This window comes from Chelonoidis abingdonii, chromosome 1 (assembly GCF_003597395.2).
Source record: "Chelonoidis abingdonii isolate Lonesome George chromosome 1, CheloAbing_2.0, whole genome shotgun sequence".
NCBI lineage: Eukaryota > Metazoa > Chordata > Testudines > Testudinidae > Chelonoidis > Chelonoidis abingdonii.
The window spans coordinates 25,762,240-25,788,325 of NC_133769.1; the positions used below are offsets into that span (position 1 = coordinate 25,762,240).

General features: G+C 39.8%; 1 protein-coding gene and 1 long non-coding RNA gene across 4 annotated transcripts in view; one reads left to right on the top strand and one right to left on the bottom strand.

Annotated features, from left to right (window-relative positions):
• Positions 1-10,340, top strand: part of LOC142046621 (uncharacterized) — a 107,177-nt gene extending 96,837 nt beyond the window's left edge. Inside the window, exon 2 of the long non-coding RNA XR_012655639.1 lies at positions 10,184-10,340. This is a non-coding gene — a long non-coding RNA (uncharacterized LOC142046621). The remainder of the gene's footprint in view (positions 1-10,183) is intronic.
• The window catches only part of PTPN12 (protein tyrosine phosphatase non-receptor type 12), a 171,248-nt gene that overhangs the window by 18,829 nt on the left and 126,333 nt on the right, over positions 1-26,086 (bottom strand). For all 3 annotated transcript variants that reach the window (XM_075064503.1, XM_075064504.1, XM_075064505.1), the window contains 2 exons: positions 22,697-22,782; positions 1,606-2,564 (listed from right to left, as the gene is read on the bottom strand). In XM_075064503.1, the coding sequence (XP_074920604.1) occupies positions 1,606-2,564; positions 22,697-22,782 (1,045 nt within the window). The remainder of the gene's footprint in view (positions 1-1,605; positions 2,565-22,696; positions 22,783-26,086) is intronic.

The following is a 26,086-nucleotide window of genomic DNA, read 5'->3' on the forward strand; positions in this document are numbered from 1 at the left end:
ACTAACTAAGAACTATGTAGAACGGGTGAAACGCTAGGGATGTGGAGGTCAGCTAAGCCGCACTCCACGTTCCAACGACCGACACGGGTGGTAAGAAGGAACTGAGGAGTGGCCGGGTCGACGGGGGCATATATATGGTGCCGCAAAGGCGCCACGCCAGGGGGCGCCTGCCGACCCGCCGGGTGTTGCTAGGGGAAAATTCTTCCGACGAACGTGCACGCGGCGCACGCACACCTATTTGGAATGAATATGAGCAAGCACTCGAAGAAGAACAGGGCAATTACTGAGTGAGCCATCCTTGTCATCAATTCCCAGCTTCTGGCAGTCAGAGGCGTAGATACACCCAGAGCATGGGGACAGCTCTCTGACTACCTTGGTAATAGCTATCCATGGACCTATCCTCTGAACTTTTCTAATTCTTTTTTTAACCCAGTTATGCTTTTGGTCTTCACAACACTTTCTGGCAAGAGTTCCATACGTTGAGTGTGTTGTGAGAGAAAGTACTTCCTTTGTTTTAAACCTGCTGCCTATTAATTTCATTGTGTTATGTGAAGGGATAAATAACACTCCCTTTTTCACTTTCTTCACACCATTCATGATTTTATAAACTGTATTACATCAGCACTTAGTTGTTTCTTTTCTAAAATGAACAGTCCTGTCTTTTTAATCTCTCCTCATATAGAAGCTGTTCCATACTCCTTAACATTTTTGTTTCCCGTCTCTGTACTTCCCCCCTCAATATACATATATTTTTTTGAGATGGGGCAACCAGAACTGCATGCAGTACTCAAGTTGTGAGTGTACTGTTGATTTATATAGTGACATGATGATTTTCTCTCTGATCTATTGCTTCTCTAATGATTCCTAACATTCTGTTAGCTTTTGGACTGTTGCTGCACATTAGTGTTTGATGTCACCTGCTCAATTATGTTTAACATCTTTCTTTTGAATGGAGCTAGGGTGTAAGCCTGTCTTCCTCACCCCATTCTGATGCAGCGAACTACAAAAATCATAGAGCCCAACAGCTGTATTAGATATGCATCATCTGTTCACATTGTAACACATTTCTCAAAGAGCGATAAAGCAAAGATTACTGTTTTTCACAAATATACTTTAACCAATGGTGACAGCAGCCAGATAAATTACTCAGAAAGGTGTACTGCTGTTATGTTTTCTACTGTGAATGTAGTTATGCAAACTAATTGTATACCCAACATTTAACAGACTGTGATATTTGTTAAGTACACAAAAAATTTACACTAATTTCCAAGTAGCCAAAGTGGTGGAATGAAGGGGCAACCTAACTTCAGATGAGAAGAATGAGACTGTTGAAAAGGTAGAAACAGGCTATTCATGGAGTAAATGTTTCTTAATACAGCACTTGAGACAGTTTATCAAGGTTTCTAGTAATACAACAGGGTTAACTCACAGGAGAAAAGAAGATTGGAAAACTAAATTAGATTGTTGCAGAAGCAGCTATACTGTCAATTTAAAGTTTAAGATTTATAATTAAATATTTCTCTGCAATACTGTCTTAAAATTATGAATATTTTCCCACTCTACAGATTAAATGTGACAAATATAGCTGAAATACAAAAAACCTACCTTTTTCATCTTCAAAATGTCTTATGCTTGGAACATCTTGTCTAGCAATGGACATTGATAATACTTTTCTAGAAGAAATGTTTTCAGTACTAGTGGAAGCACAAACTGTGGCACTTGCGGTTGAAATATTAGACATACTTTTGGTCACGGCTCCATCAACGTTCCTCTCATCTGTGTCAGAATCATCGGAATGAAGAGGATTAGTAAAACAGAGGGGTGCTCTAACTAAAAGCATACTGCTCTGATGATCAACCGTTTCACTGGAAGAGCATTCTACTTGAGATGTGGGGTTTGGTACCAGAGAGGCTGTTTTAATACCATGACTTAAGACATCTGAAGACATATCCTCAGACACAGATGTAGGCAGTGCATTTTCAGGCCTGTGTAGTGACCACAAGGCATGCCCCTTCTCTTTGAGAAGCAGACGGTCGGGTCTTGGTGGAGCATCAGAATCCTTCTGGCTCTGCAGCCCTTCCAGTGAAGCTACTAAGGCTTTGTTTTCCATAGTAGAGTTTTGAGAAGAGTCTACAAGTGAATCCCCTGAACTATGATCCAGTGGCTTAGAGTTCTTATCCATTACACAAGATGAAACAGACTTCATTTTAATTGCATGTCCTCGGTTCAAAAGAGTATTCCCATCAAAGCTTCGTGGTCCCTCCTGAAGAGGTACCTTCTTAATTTCAAAACTTAAGTTACGCTCAAGTTTTTTCTCCACACGTTCACTGGGTTCATTTTTCCCTGAATGTTCTGTTGATTTATTATAGTTTTCATTGAGGTCTGTTGAATGGTCTGATGAAACTATGTGCAAAACTGGCTTTGGATGGTATCTGTCATTGTCCTGCCACACAGTAGTGACTGTCGGATAAGCTGAAGGAGGAGATGGTGTTAAGATGGGTGGTACTGGGTGAGCCTCTGGAGGCTGCAAGATTTCTTCCTTAACGTCTCCTTCTACAAGACAACTGCAAAAAAAATAATTATGTAAATTCTCTGTATTTCAGCAATATCACATCTGATATTATAGTTCAAAAAAATTCGGAAACATCCAACATACATTAATCTTAAAGTCTGGGCAACACTTCTACTGCTTGCCAAAAATGGTTGTATAATATGGCTGACAGAGCAGATATGAACCAAGCACAACAGTCTAAATGGCAAGGAAATAGTTGATAAGTCTTCCAAAGTATAACTTGGAAAAGATTCTTGATAATGCCACAAATACAACTTTTAAGGCCAGATCTTACAAATCTTAACCCATAAAAATAACTTCAAAGCAGATTTTCCCCTCACTTTCCTCCCCACAGCTGACTCTACAGAGAATTTGTAGTGCGGTCAGACCTTAAGAACATAAGAATGGCCATACTGGGTCAGACCAAAGGCCTATCTAGCCCAGTATCCTGTCTTCCAACAATGGCCAATGCCAGGTGCTTCAGAGAGGATGAACAGAACAGGGGATCATCAAGTGATCCATTCCCAGCTTCTGGCAAATAGAGGCTAGGGGACACCATACATGCCCATCCTGGCTAATAGCCATTGTGGCGATACTCCCTGAAAGATTTTGAGGAAAAAAAACAATTGGATTCACAGGAGCATAAAGCACCCTCTAAAAACACTGCTTTTAGTGAAGCTAGGAAAAATTCCCTATATTTAAACAAAAATAGAAATATTTGGAAAGATATCTTAAGATACTTAAGATAGCTCAGTTTGTTGCCCTCCTCCTCCCCAAATAAAAGTTGATTAGATATTTAGAGACATTTTAAACAAAAACACATTTTCTCCATAGATTTAATGATGGCAGTATTGTGAATATAGATTCAGTTTTTGTTACTCTGAAGGTTAGTTTATACACCAACATGTTGATGGCATAGCTTCAGTGAGTTACATACAGTATATAAGAACAGATTCATCTATTGGAGTATCTGATTTGTTGACAAGGAATTTCAATATTACCTTTTTTGGGAGAGAAAAGTGACGGGTAAGGTCAAAGACACCTCTGCAATTTTTTTTTTTTAAGTGAAATTTGTAGAGTGGATTTTGACATGAGTTTACAATTTATACTATTTATAGTAAGGTCTGGTAGAAAGTTTCCAGTTTTTGAGAAAGGGAGAAATATTTTAGGTAGGAGTGTATAAGATATACAAAATAGGCATCTAATAAAATTTACTGTAAGGTGAAACTGAAGTAACAGGTCTTCTTGATAAAATAATTAAAATGACTCAAGATTTGTTTAAAAAGTCTACACACAGGAATTGCTTGTTATATAGAGGTAGTTCTTCTTCAGAGCCATTAAAATTGAGGGTAGGGGGTGGGGTGGGGGTCTTTTCCACTATGAGAATAAGAATCAATTTCCCCTACAGTAAAATTAAGCAAAATGCATTAAGACACTTTCATTCAGCAGATGGTATTACAAGTGGAAAATGGCTCAAGCATAGGATTATATGCAAGAACATTTATGTAGTTTATACAATTAATTGCCCTTGTGATGTCATACCTTTTTGAAAGAGGGGAGAAGGGGAGCAATTTTACCCAGAAGGGTGAACTCAAACCTGTGGGTAAGGCTTTTAAAGAGTATGAGACATCTGAGGACATTTTGATGCAAGAAAAAAAACCTGGAATTTTGACAGACTTTGAATACTGGTTTTCTACATAAGTGAATCCAAATATGGAATTTCAATGTTTTTTGGCCTAACAGCTGGGTTCACTATACATGAATTTAACTTCTATCTAGTAATATCCCTTCTAGCTGGTTAAAAATAGCTTGGCAAAAAATCTCTTGCAGACATCTCATTGTGATTCAGAGACGTGTGGTTAACTGGAGCCGTTCTTTAGAAAAATGTTGTTCAGTTCTCAGAGTGTAAACCAGAGATGTGCTGAGCACCTGCAACATCCATTGATTCTGTAAAATGGATGATCAACACCTCTCAGGAACAGGTTTCTATTGTCTTCTTAAGTAATATGCCATTGCTTTAAGATGTTATAGTTTGTCAAACAGTAGTAATATAGCTATGTGAATTCCAATATTGGGTATGTAATATATTTGAATAATTTCTTTGTTTACATCCTCAGGAAGACTTTGCCTAAAATGTCAATGTGATATGCCTGTCACTTTTACAGGAAGGCTGCACCACTCTTGAATATTATGTAAATGAATTTCTGAAACATTCAACAAGCCACTAAAGAACAAGGTTTTAAAATTAGACTCTAGTATGCTATTTCATGTTCTGAAGACTGTCTACTTGTCCCTGGATTTATAGATGAAGTTTATCTAAAAACAATGAAATACTATTTCAGATTATGACACCTTTCAAAAACAAAAACAGAGGTGAGACAGTGAACCAAAACAGCACAAGAAAAACTCCTTATGACTTAGGTCTTCTCCTTCCAGCAGAGTAGGTGAGACATTTCCAGAATACTAAAAACTGCTTAGTTATCTTCATAACTTGAATAAAGATTCAGAATAGTTTTATGTTGTAGCAACATAGATTTCACAGAAAAAAAAATACTTGTCACAGTAAGCCCTGGAGAGAAAAGCTTTTAGATCTTAATCACCTTATTACTCCTCATAGCATTTAAATGAAATTCAGTGTAAAGATGTACTACATTTTCATAATCATTACACAGCTTTCATTATAAAATCTGAATATGCCCTGATTTGGAAGTTAACAGTTTGTTACTTTTTAAAAATAATTTTAACGCAAGCTCATTTATTTTATAGTGCCCTAAAGCGTACTGGGTGTTTCAGAGAAGGAAGATAATCTACATCCAACAAAGTTTATAATCTAAAATGTATAAACACAATAAGTGAGATGACAAACAGTAGGAAGAGGATGGGTAATGCAAATAGGGAAAAGCATTTCTATAGTACACCCATCCTCCAACCATGCACCAAAAGATTAATAAAATAGACAATTTAAATTTTAAATCACTCTGTGCTTAGTGGAAAATTGCAACTGTATTAAAAAAGGGGCAAAATGCAGTTTGGATTTAAATGAGAACTGGCTAGTGTCCAAATGAAAAATCCTCAATCCATGGTTACTCTGTTTAACACACTGTGGAGTTTTATCATCAAATAAAAGAGAGTGATGTCAAGGTCATGGAATGCAGCTGTTATGATCAACCGAAAATAGATACTGAGCTCTGCATTCTTCTGGATAATTAAAATAGGAACATTAAACTCTACGTTAAGTGGGCTGAAGCCAGACACCATATTCTACTTTATTTAAGCATCAGATCTTATTCAGTCATAAGGGAGAAATGCTACAATTTGCTCAACTTGTTAGAAACTGAATTATAGGTTATAACATATACCCATGCATCAGAAATGATCAAAAACAGCCCATTGGTGATTTTCTAGTAAAAATAGTTAAATGAAAAACGTTTTAAAAATCATCACTAACAAATTTAAATCAATGGCTGCTAACAGGGCTATTAGCAGCCAACAGATTATTGAACTGTTTTTAATTTTAGCCTAACTGAATATGCATTAAAAGGTTCTTTAGAGTTTGAAATGTGGCAGAGGAATTACTTGCCATTACAGTATGCAGCTTCATTCACAGTAAGTGGCGATTTGACTTGTATCATCAACATTCTAATCTCTTCTCTCCCAAATAAAGAACTATAGAAATAGAAACGAAATCAGGATGACGTAGAAACATTGTCTCATGTTTCCTTTACCACCAATTTCCTTCTCTCACGCCTTCTGTTTTCCCATTTTCAGCATTGGCTTACCTTTGTATGTTTGTAAAGTATTTTGGCTGTAATCAGTTTCATCATTTAAATGTTGGGTCTAAAGGATACTTTCAGTTTGAAAAAAAGTTACCATTTTTCATCCTACTGAACACCAATACCCATTATCCTTTTCCTTTACAGGTGTCTTACTTATTCTCTAGTGAACAAAGCTATCAAGTAATTAGATAAGAGAGCTTCAAGGACTTGGCTCACTGAAAGTTACTTGTGTAATTTACAACACCCCCTCTGGATCGTAAAGAACCAGCACATTATTGCTGGAGTTGAAGTAATTGAGTTCTACTATACGGAAATAAGTCTAAATTGCAAATTAATCAAAGCTCTGGCTTTACATCTAACACTAGGAATAGTCCAAAAGTACTCAGATTAAAAAAAAAAAAAAAAAAAATCAGGTGTGGCAATTGTATCAACAGGCACTAATATTGTAATACTAGAGTGAGATTTACTGAGGCAGTTAGCATGAGCACTAGTTACAGAACTTCCAGACTCAATGGCTCCCAGAATTAACTATACTATGTTGTTGCCAGATGAAATCGGGACAGCATGAGATGTTCTTATTCACAAGTTAGTGGCAGTACTCAGAATTTTTTTTTAATATTTAACGTTTTGCTAATATCAAGTTCAAACGATCTACTCAAAGATTATTCTGTTCAACAAGGAATTATTTGCTCATATTATAGAAAAATTTAAAATGTTTTGTACTGTGTTATCGTAAGTTGTTATAATTCCAAAACCATTAAAGAATGTTACTGGAAGATTCTTTTGGGAAGTAAAACAAGCCGAAAAGTGTATTTAAGACATCCTTTTCATGTGATTAAAAATTAAAAATGTCAAGAAACAAGAATTTACTAGAATTCTTTGAGGGGGTCAACGAACATGTGGACAAGGGGGATATAGTGTATTTAGATTTTCAGAAAGGCTTCAGACAAGGTCCCTCACCAAAGGCTCTTAAGCAAAGTAAGCTGTCATGTGATAAGAGGAAAAGTTCTCTCATGGACTGGTAACTGGTTAAAAGATACGAAACCAAGGGTAGGAATAAATGGTCAGTTTTCAGACTGGAGAGAGGTAAATACTGGTGTCCCTCAGGGGTCTATACTGGGTCCAGTCCTATTCAACATATTCATAAAGGATCTGGAAAAAGGAGTAAACAGTGAGGTGGCAAAATTTGCAGATGATACAAAACTACTCAATTAGTTAAGTCCCAAGCAGACCAGGAAGAGCTACAAAAGGATCTCTCAAAATTAGGTGACTGTGCAACAAAATGGCAGATGAAATTCAATATTGATAAATGCAAAGTAATGCACATTGGAAAACATAATCCCAACTATACACATAAAATAAGGGGGTCTAAATTGATTGTTACCACTCAAGAAACATGTTGGAGTCATTGTGGACAGTTCTCTGAAAACATCCACTCAGTGTGCCGCGACAGTCAAAAAAGCGAACAGAACGTTGGTAATCATTAAGAAAGGGATAGATAATAAGACAGAAAATATATTTCCTCTATATAAATCCATGGTACGGCCACATCTTGAATACTGTGTGAAGATGTGGTTGCCCCTTCTCAAAGAAGATACGTTGGACTTGAAAAAGGTTCAAAAAAGGGCAACAAAAATGATTAGGGGTATGGAATGGCTGCTGTATGAGGAGATATAAGACTGGGACTTTTCAACTTGGAAAAGAGACGACTAAGGGAGGCTACGATAGAGGTCTATAAAATCATGACTGGTGTGGCAAAAGTAAATAAGGAAGTGTTATTTACTCCATCTCATAACACAAGAACTAGGGGCCACCAAATGAAATTAATAGGCAGTAGGTTTAAAACAAACTCAAGGAATTATTTGTGAAGGCCAAGACTATAACAGCGTTCAAAAAAGAACTAGATAAATTCATGGAGGATAGGTTCATCAATAGCTATTAGCCAGGATGGGCAGCGTTGGTGTCCCGTAGCCTCTGTTTGCCAGAAGCTGGGAATGGATCACTTGATTACCTGTTCTGCTCATTCCCCCTGGGGCACCTGGCATTGGCCACTGTTGGAAGATCAGATACTGGGCTAGATGGACCTTTGGTATGACCCAGTATGGTCATTCTTATGTAAGCATTTGAAAGCTGTGAAAACCTTTATTTGTAGGCAGACACACAAGCAGCAAATTAAAGTTCAGCTGGAAAGCTACACATCTGTAAGATACCTTTGTCTCTAATGGTATGTCTATACTGCAAGATAAGCCCAGGGTTAGCAGGACTCATGTCAGGGGACCCTGGGTTTGAGAATCCATGATTGCCAACACAAGGTTAAAATTTGTAGCCTGGACCTGAACCCGAACCCGGGGCTCTGGTGTCCACACTGTACTACACAGACCCAAGTCCAACCAACTGTATCCCAGACTTCCTACTGCCCTCTCAAAATGTGGCGACTCTAGCTCTTCATTCATGGTGTAGTGCAGGAAAACTTGATTGTCCATGCTACACATTACACGAAGTTTGAACACTCTCCCCAACAAACCCTGCTGAGCAGTCATTTTGGTCTGCAGGCTTCCACCAACTGGAGACAGCAAAATGGAGGCGTTGCCATTTCCAGAACTTCTATTTGGGCTTTTGCTCCTCTTTCAAGATGCAGGCAGAGCTTCCATGAGATGCTGGTGGGCAGTTTGGTGGCTTTTTATGACCCACAGAAGACAGCTGACAGAGCTAATGACCAAGCAGGATGAAGACGATGACAACAACAGACATGGCAGACTCAAATCAGCTGATGCTGCTCATGACATTCTGTATAGCCACTGATACCTGCTACATACACTGGTGCTTCTGGAGCAGGGCCACAAGCACAGACTTGTGGGATCATATCACCATGCAGATGGGACGACCAGCACTGGGTCCATAACTTTTGCTACATTTCTGAAGCTTTGGGAGCAGCTTGCCCTGAACCCTCCTGTGTAAGATCATATGCGTGAGGGTGGGCATGTAAGTCCAGAAGCAGATTGCTATAACTGTTTAGAAGCTGGCTGTCCCAGACTGTTACAGGTCCGTTGCCATCCATTTGGTGCTAGAAAGTCGACTATAGTAAAATAGTGACACATTTCTGAGACAAGCAGGCGTGTAGTTTAACCCAACATGACAGGCATTAAAGAATATTCCTTAAGTAATCGCTGGCTTTGCGAGAATGGCGTGATGCCAGTAAACCAAGTGCCAGCTCTAGCCAAGGCCATAGGTATTAACTGACGAACTCATAACTGGAAACCAAACCAGCTCACCTGTATGTTAGGTTTGTTCAGAATAGGTATTCGTTTTATAAGAATATATTTAGTGTTTAGACTATGAAATTGCTTGTAAATTGCTGCATGCATTAATCTCACTTGTAATGTCTGTATTCCATGTTGGAAGGTAAGATACAAGTTTGTTTTATAAAACTGTAAAAATGCCTGCTCTGAACTTATGAACAGAGATAGGAAGAGTGGTTCTCACCACCCATCAAGACAAACTATCAAGATTTGATGGGCCCTCTAGGACAAAGCTTTCTTGATTGCCCCATCCACCCATGAAGAATTTACATGCAGGAGCACTCATCCCATTGGTTTGTACTCTGGTGAAAGGCTTATAAAGGTGCCCACAAGAAGAAATAGTTCTGTTTGCTATTTGAACTCTCGCAGGGTCAGAAACACTAAACCAAAGCACAGATCCCCAGAGTCAACCTGAGTCCACCCTGTAAGACATTTTGAACAGCAAAATGTGACGAAGTGGGTATTCACCCATGAAAGCTTATGTTCTAATACATCTGTTAGTCTATAAGGTGCCACAGGACTCTGTCATTTTTTTTTTTACAGATCCAGACTAATAGCTACCCCTCTGATACTTGACACCATGCAAGGTACTGCATTTAACCGTATGGAATGGAAATCCATCAACCTCATGAAGAAACTTGCACACGTACAGATAGATATCATCTTCCTTTCCAAATTCAAACGGATGGACATCATACCAAATGCACTGAAGGTGATGTAGAATGGTGCTATCCACATACTGCACAGACCACAGTGAGAAATTATGCTATACACTATCAAAGAAACTGAGGAACCACCTGATCAGCATCCTATACAGAAAACAGGAAAACATCAAAAAAGAGCTCTCAACCTGGACACTTTCATAAATAACCAACCTTCCACACAAACGGACTTTATTAAATGTAGACAGGAGATCTACATTACACACTTCACCTCTCTACAAAGGAAAAAGGACCGTAAGCTGTCTAAAATCCTACCTGCCACATGGGGCCATAACAGTGGTACCCCTAACTCACCCACCAATATCGTCAATTTATCCAGCTACATGCTCAACCCGGCAGAAGAGTCTGTCCTATCTTGGGGATGTTTTTGCCCCACCACTTCCACAAACATGATACAGTTCTGCGGTGATCTGGAAGCCTACTTTCGCTGTCTCCGACTCAAAGAATACTTTCAAGATAACACTGAATAGCGCACTGATACACAGATACCCTCCCACCAACAGCACAAAAAAAAAAACTCCACATGGACTCCTTCTGAGGGTCAAAATGACAGTCTGGACCTATGCATAGAATGCTTCCGCTGACGTGCACAGGCAGAAATTGTAGAAAAACAACATCACTTGCCTCATAACCTAAGTTGTGCAGAACGCAATGCTATCCACAGCATCAGAAACCACCGTGACATTATAATCAAAGAGGCTGATAAAGGAGGTGCTGTTGTCATCATGAACAGGTCTGACTACCAAAAGGAGGCTGCCAGACAACTCTCCAACACCAAATTCTACAGGCCACTTTCCTCAGATCCCACTAAGAAACTGCACCGTCTATTCAGGACACTCCCTACACTAACACAGGAACTAATCAACACACCCTTAGAGCCCCGACCAGGGTTATTCTATCTACTACCCAAGATCCACAACCCTGGAAATCCTTGATGCCCCATCATCTCTGGAACTGGCACTCTCACTGAAGGACTGTCTGGATATGTGGACTCTCTACTCAGACCCTATGCCACCAGCACTCCCCGCTATCTCTGTGACACCACTGATTTTCTGAGGAAACTACAATGCATTGGTGATCTTCCAGAAAACACCATCCTAGCCACCATGGATGTGGAGGCTCTCTCACTTTATCCTCACGCACAATTACTTCAAATCTGGTGACTATACTTCCAGATCAGTGGCACCGCTATGGGCACCCGCATAGTCCCACAATATGCCAACATTTTTATGACTGACCTGGAATGCTTCCTCAGCTCTCGTCCACTCATGCCCCTTCTCTACCTACGCTACATGGATGACATCATCAGTTGAACCCATGGGAAGGAAACTCTGGAAGAACTCCACCACAATTTCAACAGCTTCCACCCCATCATCATCCTCAGCCTGGACCAATCTACATGGGAGATCCACTTCCTAGACACTATAATACAAATAAGTGACGATCACGTTACCACCACCCTATATCAGAAGCCCATCGACCGCTATGCCTACCTTCATGCCTCCAGCTTCCACCCCGGACATACCACATGATCCATCGTCTACAGCCAAGCACTGAGGTACAACCGCATTTGCTCCAACCCCTCAGACAGAGACCAACACCTACAAGATCTTCACCAAGCATCCTCAAAACTAGGATACCCACATGAGGAAATAAGGAAACAAATCAACAGAGCCAGACGTGTACCCAGAAGCCTCCTGCTGCAAGACAAGCCCAAGAAAGAAACTGACAGAACTACACTGGCCATCACCTACAGTCCTCAGCTAAAACCTCTCCAACGCATCATCAGTGATCTACAACTCATCCTGGACAATGATCTCTCGCTTTCACAAGCCTTGGGAGGCAGGCCAGTTCTTGCCCACAGACAACTCACCAACCTTAAGCATATTCTTACCAGCAACCACACACCGCACCATAGTAACTAACTCAGGAACTAATCCATGCAAGAAACCGCGATGCCAACTCTGCCCACATATCTACATCAGTGACACCATCACAGGACCTAACCAGATCAGCCACAATATCACTGGTTCATTCACCTGCACGTCCACCAATGTAATATATGCCATCATGTGCCAGCAATACCCCTCAGCTATGTACATCGGCCAAACTGGACAATCCCTATGTAAAAGGATAAATGGACACAAGTCAGATAGTAGAAATGTCAATATACAAAAACCTGTAGGAGAACACTTCAATCTCCCTGAACACACAATAGCAGATTTAAAGGTAGCCATCCTGCAACAAAAAAACTTCAGGACCAAACTCCAAAGAGGAACTGCTGAACTTCAGTTCATTTGCAAATCTGACACCATCAGATCAGGATTAAACAAGACTGTGAATGGCTACCCAACTACAAAAGCAGTTTCTCCTCCATTGGTGTTCATACCTCAACTGCTAGAAGAGGGCCTCATCCTCCCTGATTGAACTAACCTCTTCATTCCTAGACTGATTCTTGCCTGCATATTTATACCTGTCTCTGGAAATTTCCACTACATGCATCTGATGAAGCGGGTATTTACCCACGAAAGCTTATGCTCCAATACGTCTGTTAGCCTATAAGGTGCCACAGGACTCTTTGCTGCGTTTTGAACAGAGATTACTACATTTCTGTCACCTTTAGAAACCATAGATGGTAACTCGTTTGTGTATATATGTTTGCTTGCTTTAACTGGTAAATAACTCATTTTTTCCCCTAGTTAATAAACTTTAGGTAGTTTATTACAGAAGTAGCTATAGGTGTTGTCTTTGGCGTAAGTTCTAGGGTACCAATTGATCTGGGGTAAGTGACTAGTTTCTCAGGACTAAAAACAACCTGAATATTTTTGGTGACAAGGTAGTCCCCTTGGGCTCTCCAATCTGTCAGTGACACCATGTAAGACTACTACAGTGATCCAGGAGTTCATATTTGTTACTAGGCTGGTGAAATTGAATTATAGAACATACATCAGTTTGGGGTACCCGCCCTGTTTTTGACTGACTGTCCTGAGGTATGCACTCACAGTTATGAGCCACTCCAAACAGTGTGACAAATGGGGTTTCCAAACTGCAGTGGGGCCACTGATGGGACTTATGCTCATCGTGCACCCACCTCAAGGAGCACATGAACTCATAAGCCACAAAGGGTCTTACTCCCTAGTTATGAAGGACCCAGTGGACAACAGAGGCCAAATTATGAACCTCAATGTTGACTGCATTGGAAAAGTTCATGATACCAGGGTTTTCCACCAACTGGGAGTCTACATTTTTAGACAGGCTGGGACATGATTCCCACCACATGACTGTCATAAACAGAGTTACTATCCTCACTGTTATTCTCAGAGACACAGCATATCCCTTTTTGCTTCGTGAAACCATACCCTGAACTTAGAGGCCCTGGCAAAAGAAGGTATAACTACAGTCTCAGCAGGTGCACAGTGGTGATGGAATGTGCGTTTGGCCGACTGAAATCCTGCTAGCAATATTTACAGACCTGTTCGGATTCCAGTGTCATAATCTTTGTGAAGCCAAAGGTGAGCCATTTCCCCAAATGGAAGTATGACAGCGGTGCACTTTGTGGCTAAGTGTCTAACACAGCTGCAGCTGGATATACCCAGGCAACAGAAATTAGGGATGCTTTGTGTTCTCACATTATGGACTGGCATGGGCCAGTGACAGAGGGAGAATAGTATGTTGATGAATGTGCTTGTTGCGGGGGAGTGGGGAGGATTTGATCACCATGTACTGTACTTTTGAATGACATGACTGCTTATTATGAAATGCGGGAAGGGGGAAAAAACAGATGTATTGATGTTTATAGCTGTATTAAGACACGGGTTTTGCATGCAACAGGAGTGGGGAAACCTACGTCTTGCTCATTTTCATCCGGCCCGCAGACCAGAACACATTCAACTCACCCGCAGGGGCTGGGGAGACTTGGGGCTCCCCCCCGACTCGACAGTGGGGTTAGCTGGTGCTCATGGGGGTGGGGGGAGAAGGGCTGGAGCCTTGAGCGCCAGCTCACCCTGCTGTAGGTGGAAGCCCCAAACCTCCATGCCCTCCATGCAAGTGAGCTGAACTCGTGTGGCCCAGCACTGATTTTTTTGGTGGGTCAACATCCCGACACAGAAAAGATTCCCCACTTCTGGCATATTACCTCCCAGTTGTCCCTGATCATGTGTTTACTTTTAGTATATGATGTGTTGCCATGACAATAAAATTTCTTTACAAAATGAAAACCTTTATTTTCAGACATGTATTGGAAAAGTACAATATTAAACCGTTGCCTGGCAGGCCAGCTGCCTTTAGCACACCAAATCAGCAGCAACACCAAAAGCTTTAAAAATAACCAAGAGCAAAGTCTATAAACAAGTGCAAATAGTTGAACTATATACAAGACACCCTCCAGGTTTTCCACACGCTTGCAGCCAGGACAGGGGTGTCCATGGGGGAGAGGTTCAGCACTGAGGACTGCATGAGACACATTTGCCCTTTCCTGTCACTCATAGGGCCCCACTGAATGGGCCACCGAGTTCCTGGAATGCAGGCCAACGTACCATGGAGGGGACACAGGCCACGGTGCAGGTGCAGCAGGAGCCTGCACTTTTGCAGCCATTAGAGGTAGCAGCCACTCAAACACTTCTCTCTGTTGTGCTCTCTCCTCCTCCCTTAGCTGCCGTTCCTGTTCCAGGAACTGTGAAGAGTGCCTGCTTCCATGTTGCCACCCTGTCAAGCTGCAAAGCCAGCCTGAGCCTGTCTGCTTGCCTCTCAGCATGTCTGTCTTCTTGCCGCAAGTCCCTTTGCCTTTGGTACTCATGCTACATATTGGCCCAGTCCAGAACTTCAATCAGATTCATCATGCTTCCTCCTGGAGCCGTCTGTGAGGGTACAAGGAGTCAGGCTTCTGCAATGTGGGCGAGCTAAGAAGGTATAGCAACATGTAGAGTTCGAGAGGTCTGGAACAGGACAAGACACAGAAGGTTACTGTCTTGAATATCACTCAATGTCAATATACTGGCAGAGGGCTGCTCCAGACCACAGAAGCTCCTTGGACACAGCCAGGTTAAATTGCAGTGAGAGAAAAAGTGTATGCCATCAAAGTATTCATACATATGGTGACTGAACAACACATCCATAAATGGAGTGGGCTGGTGAACTATTGAGGTGGCCCTGAAAAAAATACACCTTTCCTCAAAATGTGACTCCCTATCTGGAGTTCTTGTTGTGTCTGGGTCAGAATTCATGGGGGAAAAAAAAAACAACAGGATGCTGCATTTGGGCTTTCACATTGCTTCGGACCTCCCTTATGGCTTCTGACAGTCTTTTAAGACTGCATGAAAAGAAAGAGACAACTAGCCCCTGGCAATTTTATGGACTGAATTCAACCTCCCCAGTCAAATTTGGAACTAGTGGTTTCATCACCCATGAAACGTATAGACTACATTTAAAAGATATGAACTACATTTGAACCATACAGTTCAGTCCTTTCAGGCATCTTGTTATCAACTCAATAGTGCATTGAGCTAATAGAGACAGGGAAAGTAATACTAGTGTATTATTCTAACAAACTGGAATTCATTAGAAAAGATGTGCACCCTCCCAGTAAAAAATCTCTTTTGATATGCTTGTTTTGCTGTTTGTGATTCCTGGCCTCTACTTTGAATTCCCTGTGGTGGGGAGGGTGGCATCGTGATGCCCTGGAACTGGCATACAATCTGCCATTAATGGATACATGCTTCTATCTAGGGCTTCTCTCTTTTATATTGGTTCTTAGAGTAGAAATTGCTCCCATTCTTATACTAACAAACACGAAAACAGACCCAGAAACTTACTTGGCTCTGGGGCAGCTTCTCCCTCTTCTGTTTCGGCAGCCAGTTCTGCAGTGGGGCATTCCTCCAAGGGACATAAAAAAAAAGCTCTTCTGAGTACATCCTCAAGATGTGCTGCAGCTGCTCCTGCAGCAAAGCCTCCTCCTAGGACGAGTTTCACCAACAGAGTTACGTCATTTGCCTCATTTGGCACCTGCTACTGGCGCTTATTTATTTCATTGCTGACTTCTGGGACCAGCTGGATGCCATCCCAGCTTACCATGTCATCGTACACAGTTGATGGCTCAAGTGGAGTCACCAGCACCCGGTCAGACTCATCATAAAATGGGCATGATGTTGGTGAGCAGCCAGAGATGCGTTTGTGGTCCCTGGTTTTCTGGTACTCTTGAGTTGCTTAATCTGTTTTCTGCACTGATTGCTGGTCTGATAAATTTCCAGTGCCACCATCTTCTTTCCTAGTAGTTGGTATTCATGGTCACTCCTAGTACTCTTACTAAAATCCAGTTTTTCTGGCCTTGCACCAGAGATTAGCCAAAATCTGGCTGTGCTCACATGACCATGAAGCAGCACACTTTGTAAAGGGACATCTGGTCAGTATCCATTGCAAACACTGAAGATTTTCCTAGGGTGTGTTTGCAGCTTGGCAATCAGAATAAAATGGAGGGGTTAAACACAAAGCTGCTGCACTGGAACTAGGAGGGCGCTTCCATTTCCATGGAGTCGACTGCTGATTCTTGGGAGATAGAGGACAAAGGAAGTTGGCCCATCACATTGTGGGAGATTACTGGTGGACTCCAAGGACCAGAGTCCAGGAAACAAGGGGTGCTGCAAAACACCCCTACACTATAGTACAAACAATAAGCCTTGAACCCTGGGTCCCATCTTGACTTGAGTTCAGACAGACCCTCCATGCTCACAGGATCCTGGGACCCTGGGTCAGAGCACAAGTTCAAGAGATTTGCACGTAGACTGAAGGCTTTAGCCCGAGTCCGAGCCCAGGCTTATATTACAGTGTAGACATATCCCAAGATCACTCAACCCAATGAAGCATTACAGGATTTTCTTTTCATTTCCTGTACAAGCCTGTTTTCTTTTATAAAAAAAGCCTCTTGGCACCATCTCGCCCCTATTAATATGTACATGAAAGTTTATTATAATTTTATCAATATACACCAATGGTTGCTGTGGCAAAATACATAAGGCACAATTATACTTTTATGCTTGCAGATAAAACTCAGGCTAACAGTTATATGAAGTTAAATTGAAGAGGGCACATTATTTTATCTTCTGAGAAGCCATATTCACAAATTCCTCCCAAGCGGATCAAACCTCTTCACCTTCAACAGAGGAACTGTCAGTCAGGAAGAGCTAAGATAAAAAGGACCCAATCCAGGAACTTTATTCAAACTTTTTCCATAGCTACTGTAACTGTTAACATTAATAAAAACTATGTATGTGAGGGGAAATTCAAGAACAGTTAAATACAGTGAACAGAAGAAAATATATACATAAGCCAACTGAATTAAAGAATAAAAAACTGTTTAAACATATTCCTGCAATAATGGAAAGAAAAAGGTTAGAATCAGAAACTGGTAAGTAGTATTACCACAGACCACACGTAAGTGGGGAGTGAAGTGCAGAGAAAAGGAATAATTGGGGGTCATATGGGAATATGAGCCAAGATCAAGAAAAGAGCATTTGAGTGGGATGCCATAGTAAGAAAACCTCTTGGGAAAAAAAGCATCTGCAGATTTTTGGGACATGAAATCCAGGTAATTTGTGGTCGAAGGAGGAGTACTATAGCTCTAGAGCAGAAGTAAAAACTGATAGGGATTTGATGTGCTGACCCAGTTCCTTACTCCACTCTAACATCTCTATCTTTCTCCACCTCTATAGTGAGAAACTCTGCTCAATTGTGATGGCTAAATGGTTATGCCACTACTCTTGGGGGGTGGGGGCAGTTTTAGGACCAGATTTTTGAAGAGTAATTGTTTCTCTGCATCAATAAAGCTAGCACAGAGTTTACTTTTTATCATAGTATTTAACACAGAAAGATGAGATTTTTTTAAAAAAGATAAATAGATTTATAAAAAAAGATTCTCCTGAACCTGGACTGATGGACCATTCAGGAATTTTCTGGAGTTTCTGAAATCACTCAAGCTTTGTGCTTCATAACAGGTGAAATATATTGCATGGCCTATTCATTCATGCTCTAACAAATTTTGTTGCTTAATTGAGCATATCATACATGTAGACAACAGTTACTTACGTGCATGCACACAGTTAGTGAAGTTTTCCATTCAGTTTGTTTAAAAGCAAAGCTATAAATAATTTATAAAACCTACAGCTTGCAGATTAGTGTTAAAGACATGAGCAATTTTTGATTGCTCATTTTCTGAAGTCATCTCAAAGAGCATTATGTAAAGAAAATAAAAGGACGTATTGTTTTTCCCCTTTTAAGTTACTACCTTGGGTAAGAACGATTGCTTGCTTTTAACCCCTTTAGAAACTGAACATATATATTCTCTTAAGTACCCATTTGACTGGAAGTCTTAATGTTAATCTAAAGAAGATTAAATATTTTCCACCAACATTCCTGAAGGAAGTTAAATACTTTAACAAGCAATTTATTCAGATAGACTAGGAACGTGGAACACCCTCCCTGAACTGGTCAGTAAAGCCACTGTACCCTATTTAAATCCCACCTAAAAACCATTTCCACAAGGAGATATCCAAGAAACAAGATGTCTGTAACCCACTTAGCTATTTTGTTTATATTATTAATATATTTAGTCTCGCCCGTATGGAGGAAGGAAACAGAGTATTGAAAAGAAGGGGCATAGTGGCACTGGAATTAGAATTTGGAATTGTTGTGGAAGAAAGACAGGGAGGATAGTAGTGTGCAAGAGAACAGTGTGTTTAACAAGACAGACATGAGGCTGTCACCCTGATAGGACTGTTACAAGTAAAGTTTACTAATTTGTGCTTTTAAATTCTAGGTTCTCCAGGGCAGGGACTATATCTTCATCTGTGTTTGGGATGCATCTTGCACACCATGAGCATTACTACAAAAACTGTCTCCACCATAAGAAACTATGAAGTGGCAGAAGTTAGTCCCACCTCCAAAAGTGATGGTATAGTAGTTGTGGTCAGAAAAGACCACACAGATTATTAGCTGAATGCCACACCTTTTTCAAGACTATTTTACCCACTAAATATCTTGCATAATACTCTCCCAAACATAACCACCACTTCTGAGAACAGTTCCAATGCCAAACTACTGACGGGGGAAGAGGAGGAAAGAGAAGGGGAACAGGAGAGAAGTTTTAGGGAAAAGGGCCTTAAAATTATTGCCCCTTTCCATGTCATCTTGCAATAATGCAAACATTTTTTTCCACTTCTATTTTCCTGGAGGTATTTGTTTAGACTGATCACATTCCTGTAAGACATCCTTTCCAGACTCTAAATTTAGCCTACTCAGGATCTCATTTTATTCTCTAATCCTGATGAGATTTCCTTGCCACTCATGTGATTTCCTCTGCTTTTTTTTGGTACCCTCAAGTAGACCCCAAAACTGCACAAAATATTCTAGTTCTGGAATAATCATTTATAAACATAGAGTCAAAGTGGACCACCACATCTCTAGTTTTAAATTAAATCACTATTTCTGAGAATGGAATTAACTTCTCTCTAACAGTACTGCAATGTGATCTCAGATGCATTTTACATGTTCTCTCCACTCATTATGACTCACTAGTTTCTGACAGCTTTTATCTCCAGTTCGTACACATGCTATTTTTCTCTCCAACCAAAATGACTTAAATCTCATTTTACTGTATACAACTCACAGTTCTAATCGCTCTAAGACACTTAGTGTGGATACATCATCTTGTATATTTACTGTTCCTCCAATTCAGAGGCTGGCAAGTATGATTAATGCTGATCTTCAGCCTTCTTCTAGATCATCAAAAATATATGCTCCCAATACTAACTTGACCCTGTGGTACTGCATTTGGAAGAGATTAATTTTTAATGGTAAAAACTGTAACATCTGTCATACAACTTTTAATCTGTGCTATGGTATTTAACCAACTGAAAACATTTTTATACTGTACTATATAAAATATTTTATAAAGGCCAAATGTATGCGGCACCTACCAAAACAGCAAATGTTTCAAAAAATTCTATCAATATAACTTTATAAAAAGGAGTTGGTTGATTGAAAAACTTCATTTCCTCACAAGTGCAGTCACTAATTCCATTATATGTCTAAATATTTTGCAAAGAAAATATTTATTGACTGGCTATTTCCTGTATCTTCCTTTATGCCCTTAAAAATAAAGGTACTAAATTTGCTGGTCCATCATCAGGTTCCTCAGTTTTTTCACTTTTTTTTAAAAACAAACAAAAAACCGCATATTATGTCACAAAAATGTTTATGACCTTAAGATAACAAAAAAAATCTCAGAATCTTTCAATTTAAACTAGTTTAAAAGAAATAAGTATGAGATAAATAAAAAGCAATTCAACATGAGGATAATTCTGAGATGGAGATTGATTATATTGTTTATATATTGTTGAAAATAAGGAAACAGTTAAAGAAAGCGCTAGAGCAAGTTACCTGGTATCTTACATTATATATAACAAGGGATGTATCTAACACGTGCACCAAAAATTTGGCTATTCAGAAGTCTTAGCTGCTCCCACACGCCTCACCTCACCAAAAAAAGAGAGGGGGTGGGGGAGTGGTGCCTCTCATGTAGATCTGATTCTCCCCTTCCCCCCCACAAAAAATAAGGTATTCCTTCACCATCTTTTCTTCATGCTGTCTCCTAACTATTGTCTGCTTTAAAGTTCCAATTGCTTGTGTTTATCTTTCTAGAAAGAGAGCAAAACTAACCATTTAGAGTCACTCTATGTCTCATATTTTCCTTTCATTTTCTTCTTGCTGGAGGTACCTCTAGACCCTTGTGTGCTTGTCTCTGCAAGCTATTTTACATCTGTACATCCAGTCTCCCAACTTCTCAGTTTTAAGTTTTTTCTCTTTGAATAAATAAAAGATCAGTTGGTAAAACCATTGCTCTTAATTATTAAAACATTATTTCTTTTTACCTTTAAAAATATAAGCTTTAAATATCAATGTATGTTTGTATAACAGATAATAATATATGTAAGTTTGTGCATATACTGTACACACAACCAAAAATAGCATTATAATAGCTTTTGTGTGCATTAGATATTACAGGATCAGGGGAAATATGAGAAAGTAAATGTCTGCTTTAGTTTTGTAAACAGACAATTTAGGGGAAGCTCTTAAACATCCTCCCTTCAACATGCTTCTATTGCTACGACTGTGCAGTCATAACATTAGCTACAGCCTGAAAGTCTTCATAATACTGAAGATTTAGGGTTTGTCTACGTTACCCTCTGGATCGACAGGCAGCGATCGATCCAGCAGGGGTTGATTTATCGCGTCTACCACGAGTGCTCTCCCACTGACTCTGGTACTCCACCGAAGCGAGAAGCGCAGGTGGAGCTGACAGGAGAGCATCAGCCATTGATTTACTGCAGTGAAGACACCGCGATAAGTAGATCTAAGTTGGTTAACTTCAGCTACGTTATTCACGTAGCTGAAGTTGTGTAACTTAGATCGATTCCTCCCCCATCCACCCCCAGTGTAGACCAGACCTTAGACTCCGAAGTTCCTAAATCCCACATGATCCATAGGCTACTAAGTCAGTTAGGTGTTGTGACACTGAGTGCAGCAACATTTAAATAGCTTTAAAAATCTGAGCCATGGTGATTTAAAAAAAGTTTACTACTAGCTTTCTGAAGGCTTTCCTTACTTTTTCTGGGACATCTTTAAAAGGTTTGGCTTCCATATTCCAAAGTTCTTTTGTTTTGCCAACAAGGCTTTGCTGAGAAGTTTATTTTGGTTATGTTTTGAGGGGGTGGAAAAACAAGTATATAATCTGAAGAGCTTCTGATATGCCCTACTAAAGGAAGAATGGAAAAAGTTAACTATATGCTCATTATAAAAACACTATGTAAAAGGTGGCACACTCTTCACAGCCCAAATAGGAAAGATGCAACACTTCACTTACAACACTCAAACCACAAATTCATCCCCTAAAGTTTGCAAAAATACATTCAAAGGTCAAAATAGACCACATTAAAACATACTTTCAACATTAAGTTAATTGTGTGTGTCTGTGAATCTCCAAAGTGTATTATCTTGAGATCATGCAACAGTTGACTTGGTTAGGAGTCCTAGTAAATACCACATGTGATGTTGCTGTGATGCAAGACTTTTATTCAGTGTCCTAAGACAAATTGCTAGAACGAGGCGGAACAATTGCTGCATAAATTACATTTTAACTTCCCTTTGGAATTATGTAAATTAATACTTGTTACACTTTCAAAAAATCCATTTGTTCGTACAAATATGCGCCATTAGCAATATCAAATGAGACAGGATTGTTCATTTAAGTACAAACTTTGTAACTCTCTTTAAGCTCAAAACTGAGAAGATGAACAGTACCTGCGGGTCCGTGGAGGCTTTGGTGGAGGAGAGTCCTGTTTCTCAAGATCTACAGAATTGACAGTTTTCTCTGTACTAGTTTCATTCTGCCAAAAAGGGAAAAAAAAAAAAATCCAACTATATTTTATTCAAAGTTGAAAGAATCATGATCACTAGAATTTAATACATTTCTACATGTCCCTAAAACAGAATGAGGACCCAAACCAAACTTGAAAAAAGCATGAGGTGACAACAGCAAGTCACTAAGCCACCATACACTTGCTCCAGCTTCCAATTTAAGCATAGATTACGTTCTATACATATATTTATAAAGCAGCTCTCCCAAAAAAAGCACTGAGGGAATTGAGACAAGGATCTTAAAAGGACACTAACTTTAGAACAATTTGTTTTACTTACAGTTATTCAGTGTTGTGTATAACAAATCTCAGATTCATCTGCCACTTTAGTAACAAAGTATTCTTCATATTGTTTACTTTAAGTTATTTGACAGCACTGAGTGTACAATGAGTCTCACTGTTTCCTTTGTACAATCAGTTTCCCATCTTGGGGGAAATGTATCTTTCAAACCACAAAAGCAAAACACAAATTGGAAAAGGGATTCAATAGGAGGGAGTAGTATACAAGATAATGCATTTTCCCTAAAATGACTGGTTTTCAAGTTGACAGTATCCCTTTGCATTTAAAAATAAAGTTGAAGACATTCTCCTGCCTCACACAGCAAGCCATTGCAGAAGGAAAATGTCTCTCCATGTCTGCCCCCAAACCAGACTTTTTTTTTTTTTTTAAAGAAATTTCATATTTAAGTTAACTAACTAGAACTGCACCAGGTGGACAAAGCCAATATTAGTCTTCATGCACACAGTTACCTTAAACATGTGTATAACAATTCTGAAGGCAAGTTCAGAAGTTAGTATTATTAAAAATGTTTTTGAAAAAGATATCTTCTTGGAGCTAACTTTGAAATATCTTTAAAGAGAAAAATTTGCAAAACAGGCATTGCCAGCATCTCAGAAACAATTAATTTATTCCCAGAAACATGGCATTAATTTCAACTGATATGCCTATCACTCCTAGCTCATCAGTCAGATGTGATCCAGGGCACATGTGACCTACTGTTGCCTTCTCACAGTGTTTGGCCTATTTACACTAAGTAGTTGACAGTCTTTTATAATGTGGTTGCCTGTCAACTAGAATACCTGACTTCTAAGCAGTACCTCTGGTATCAACCCCAGAAGAGAGCACAAGGACCAACATCTGACTGAGCCCCTACCTCCACCCCCAGCAAGAGACAGCCCTACTGGCGAGAACGTTGGGAAACTTGCATTTCCAAATTAAAGCTAAATCTAAATTAAACCTAGTTCCATTAACTTCATCCTCCAAAGAGCAGTGTAGATGGAGGTATTAAGAGAAAACCCTAGCCTTTCTAATCACAGATTATTGGCCTCAACCAACCACTTGCCTGCTCCCTAGACAAATGTTATTTCACTGTCCAGGAGTAGACAAGTTTAAAGAAGAGAATCTGCCTCAAAACAAGAAGGACAAAGAATATTAGCTCACCAGCCTTTAGTCCAGCAATTGATTTAAAAGCCAATAATATATTTATGAACCAATATGCTGATTATTGAATGAGACAAAGATCTCAAAGATTAACAGATGTGTTGTGAACAAGACACAGGAAGTCATTCTTCCGCTCTACTCTGCGCTGGTCAGGCCTCAGCTGAAGTATTGTGTCCAGTTCTGGGCACCGCATTTCAAGAAAGATGTGGAGAAATTGGAGAGGGTCCATAGAAGAGCAACAATAATGATTAAAGGTCTAGAGAACATGATCTATGAAGGAAGGCTCAAAGAATTGAGTTTGTTTAGTTTGGAAAAGAGAAGACTAAGAGGGGACATGATAGCAGTTTTCAGTTATCTAAAAGGGTGTCATAAGGAGGTGGGAGAAAACTTGTTCAACTTAGCCTCTAAGGATAGAACAAGAAGCAAAGTACTTAAACTGCAGCAAGGAAGGGTTTAGGTTGGACATTAGGAAAAAGTTCCTGTCAGGGTGATTAAACATTGGAATAAACTGCCTAGAAAGGTTGTGGAATCTCCATCTCTGGAGATATTTAAGAGTAGGTTAGATAAACGTCTATCAGGGATGGTCTAGACAGTATTTGGTCCTGCCATGAGGGACTGGACTCAATGACCTCTCGAGGTCTCTTCCAGTCCTAGAGTCTATGAATCTGGCCCAGTGGCAACCCACTGCTATTTTGAAGATAATCCTCACTCTCTCCTATTGTAGTAGGGCTCTTGCCTATCAGAAAATAGTTATCAGCACTGCAGTAGTAAAACACCAGGTGGTTTTCACATGACATGTGCGCTCCATTCTGGATCTAAGGAACAGCCTAAATCAGAATTCTGAAGGGAATGCAGAGTCTACCTTCCTGATCAAAAAGCTTTGCTACAGCAACAAGTATTCAGATTAAATCTAAATGGTGATAATTCAGAATTATTGGATGCTTTGTTAAAGTATTTTCATACTGAAGTTCAGGGAACAAATCTTTTCAGATCTGAGCCTAGGAACTGCAGTCAAAATACAAACTGGATACATTTCCCAAAGGAAATTTACACGAACACCAGTGTTTTATCTAGAGAAACTGAACACTAAATGTAAACAAACCATTATTTAATGAGCAATTTATTTAGCTAAACATCTAACAGAAGTCAGCTAGGATGAAGATTTGAGACTGACAGTGAAGACATGTTATATGATCTTTGCTCTAGTCTAAGTAGACTGTAGCGATGTATTTGTTGCTATATTTTAACTACATACAAAATACTATGTTAAAAAATGTTAAGTCTGCAAACTCAAGCACACAAAAAGGTTAGGAAATGCAAGAACTAAGATTGCCTGTGCAAACTTAATTCAGATCCCTTTTACAGATGGAGGATATATGTCTAATTACATGATGACATACTATTTCCACAGGACCTCTACCTTATTTTGCAAGACCTCTTCGTAATTCAGCTGTAACCCACACTTACAGTGTGGTTCTCTGCTCCTCCTCAGCGTCTGTACCACAGAGGTCTATGAATGTGCTCCTGGCTTTGAGATAGCAAACTTGTGTCTTTTAGCTCAAGCAGCAGAGTTTCATGATTTTACTGCAAGAATTCCCAGGAGCACTGCATTACAAGTAAACAATTTAAAGCTTCCTGACCATGAATACAAAACAAGTTTCTTTTGAACCCAACAGTTCAAATATATAATTTGAGTCAGAAGCTGCACGTGTTTGTTAAGGATTACTGAGTTTATTCAGTCTTTCCCAGTAGTCACTCTTTCATGGACCCTGTTGTAAGTAACAGACATTCCTTTCGTACTCATAAAGCACAACAGGAGCCACAGAACATCCT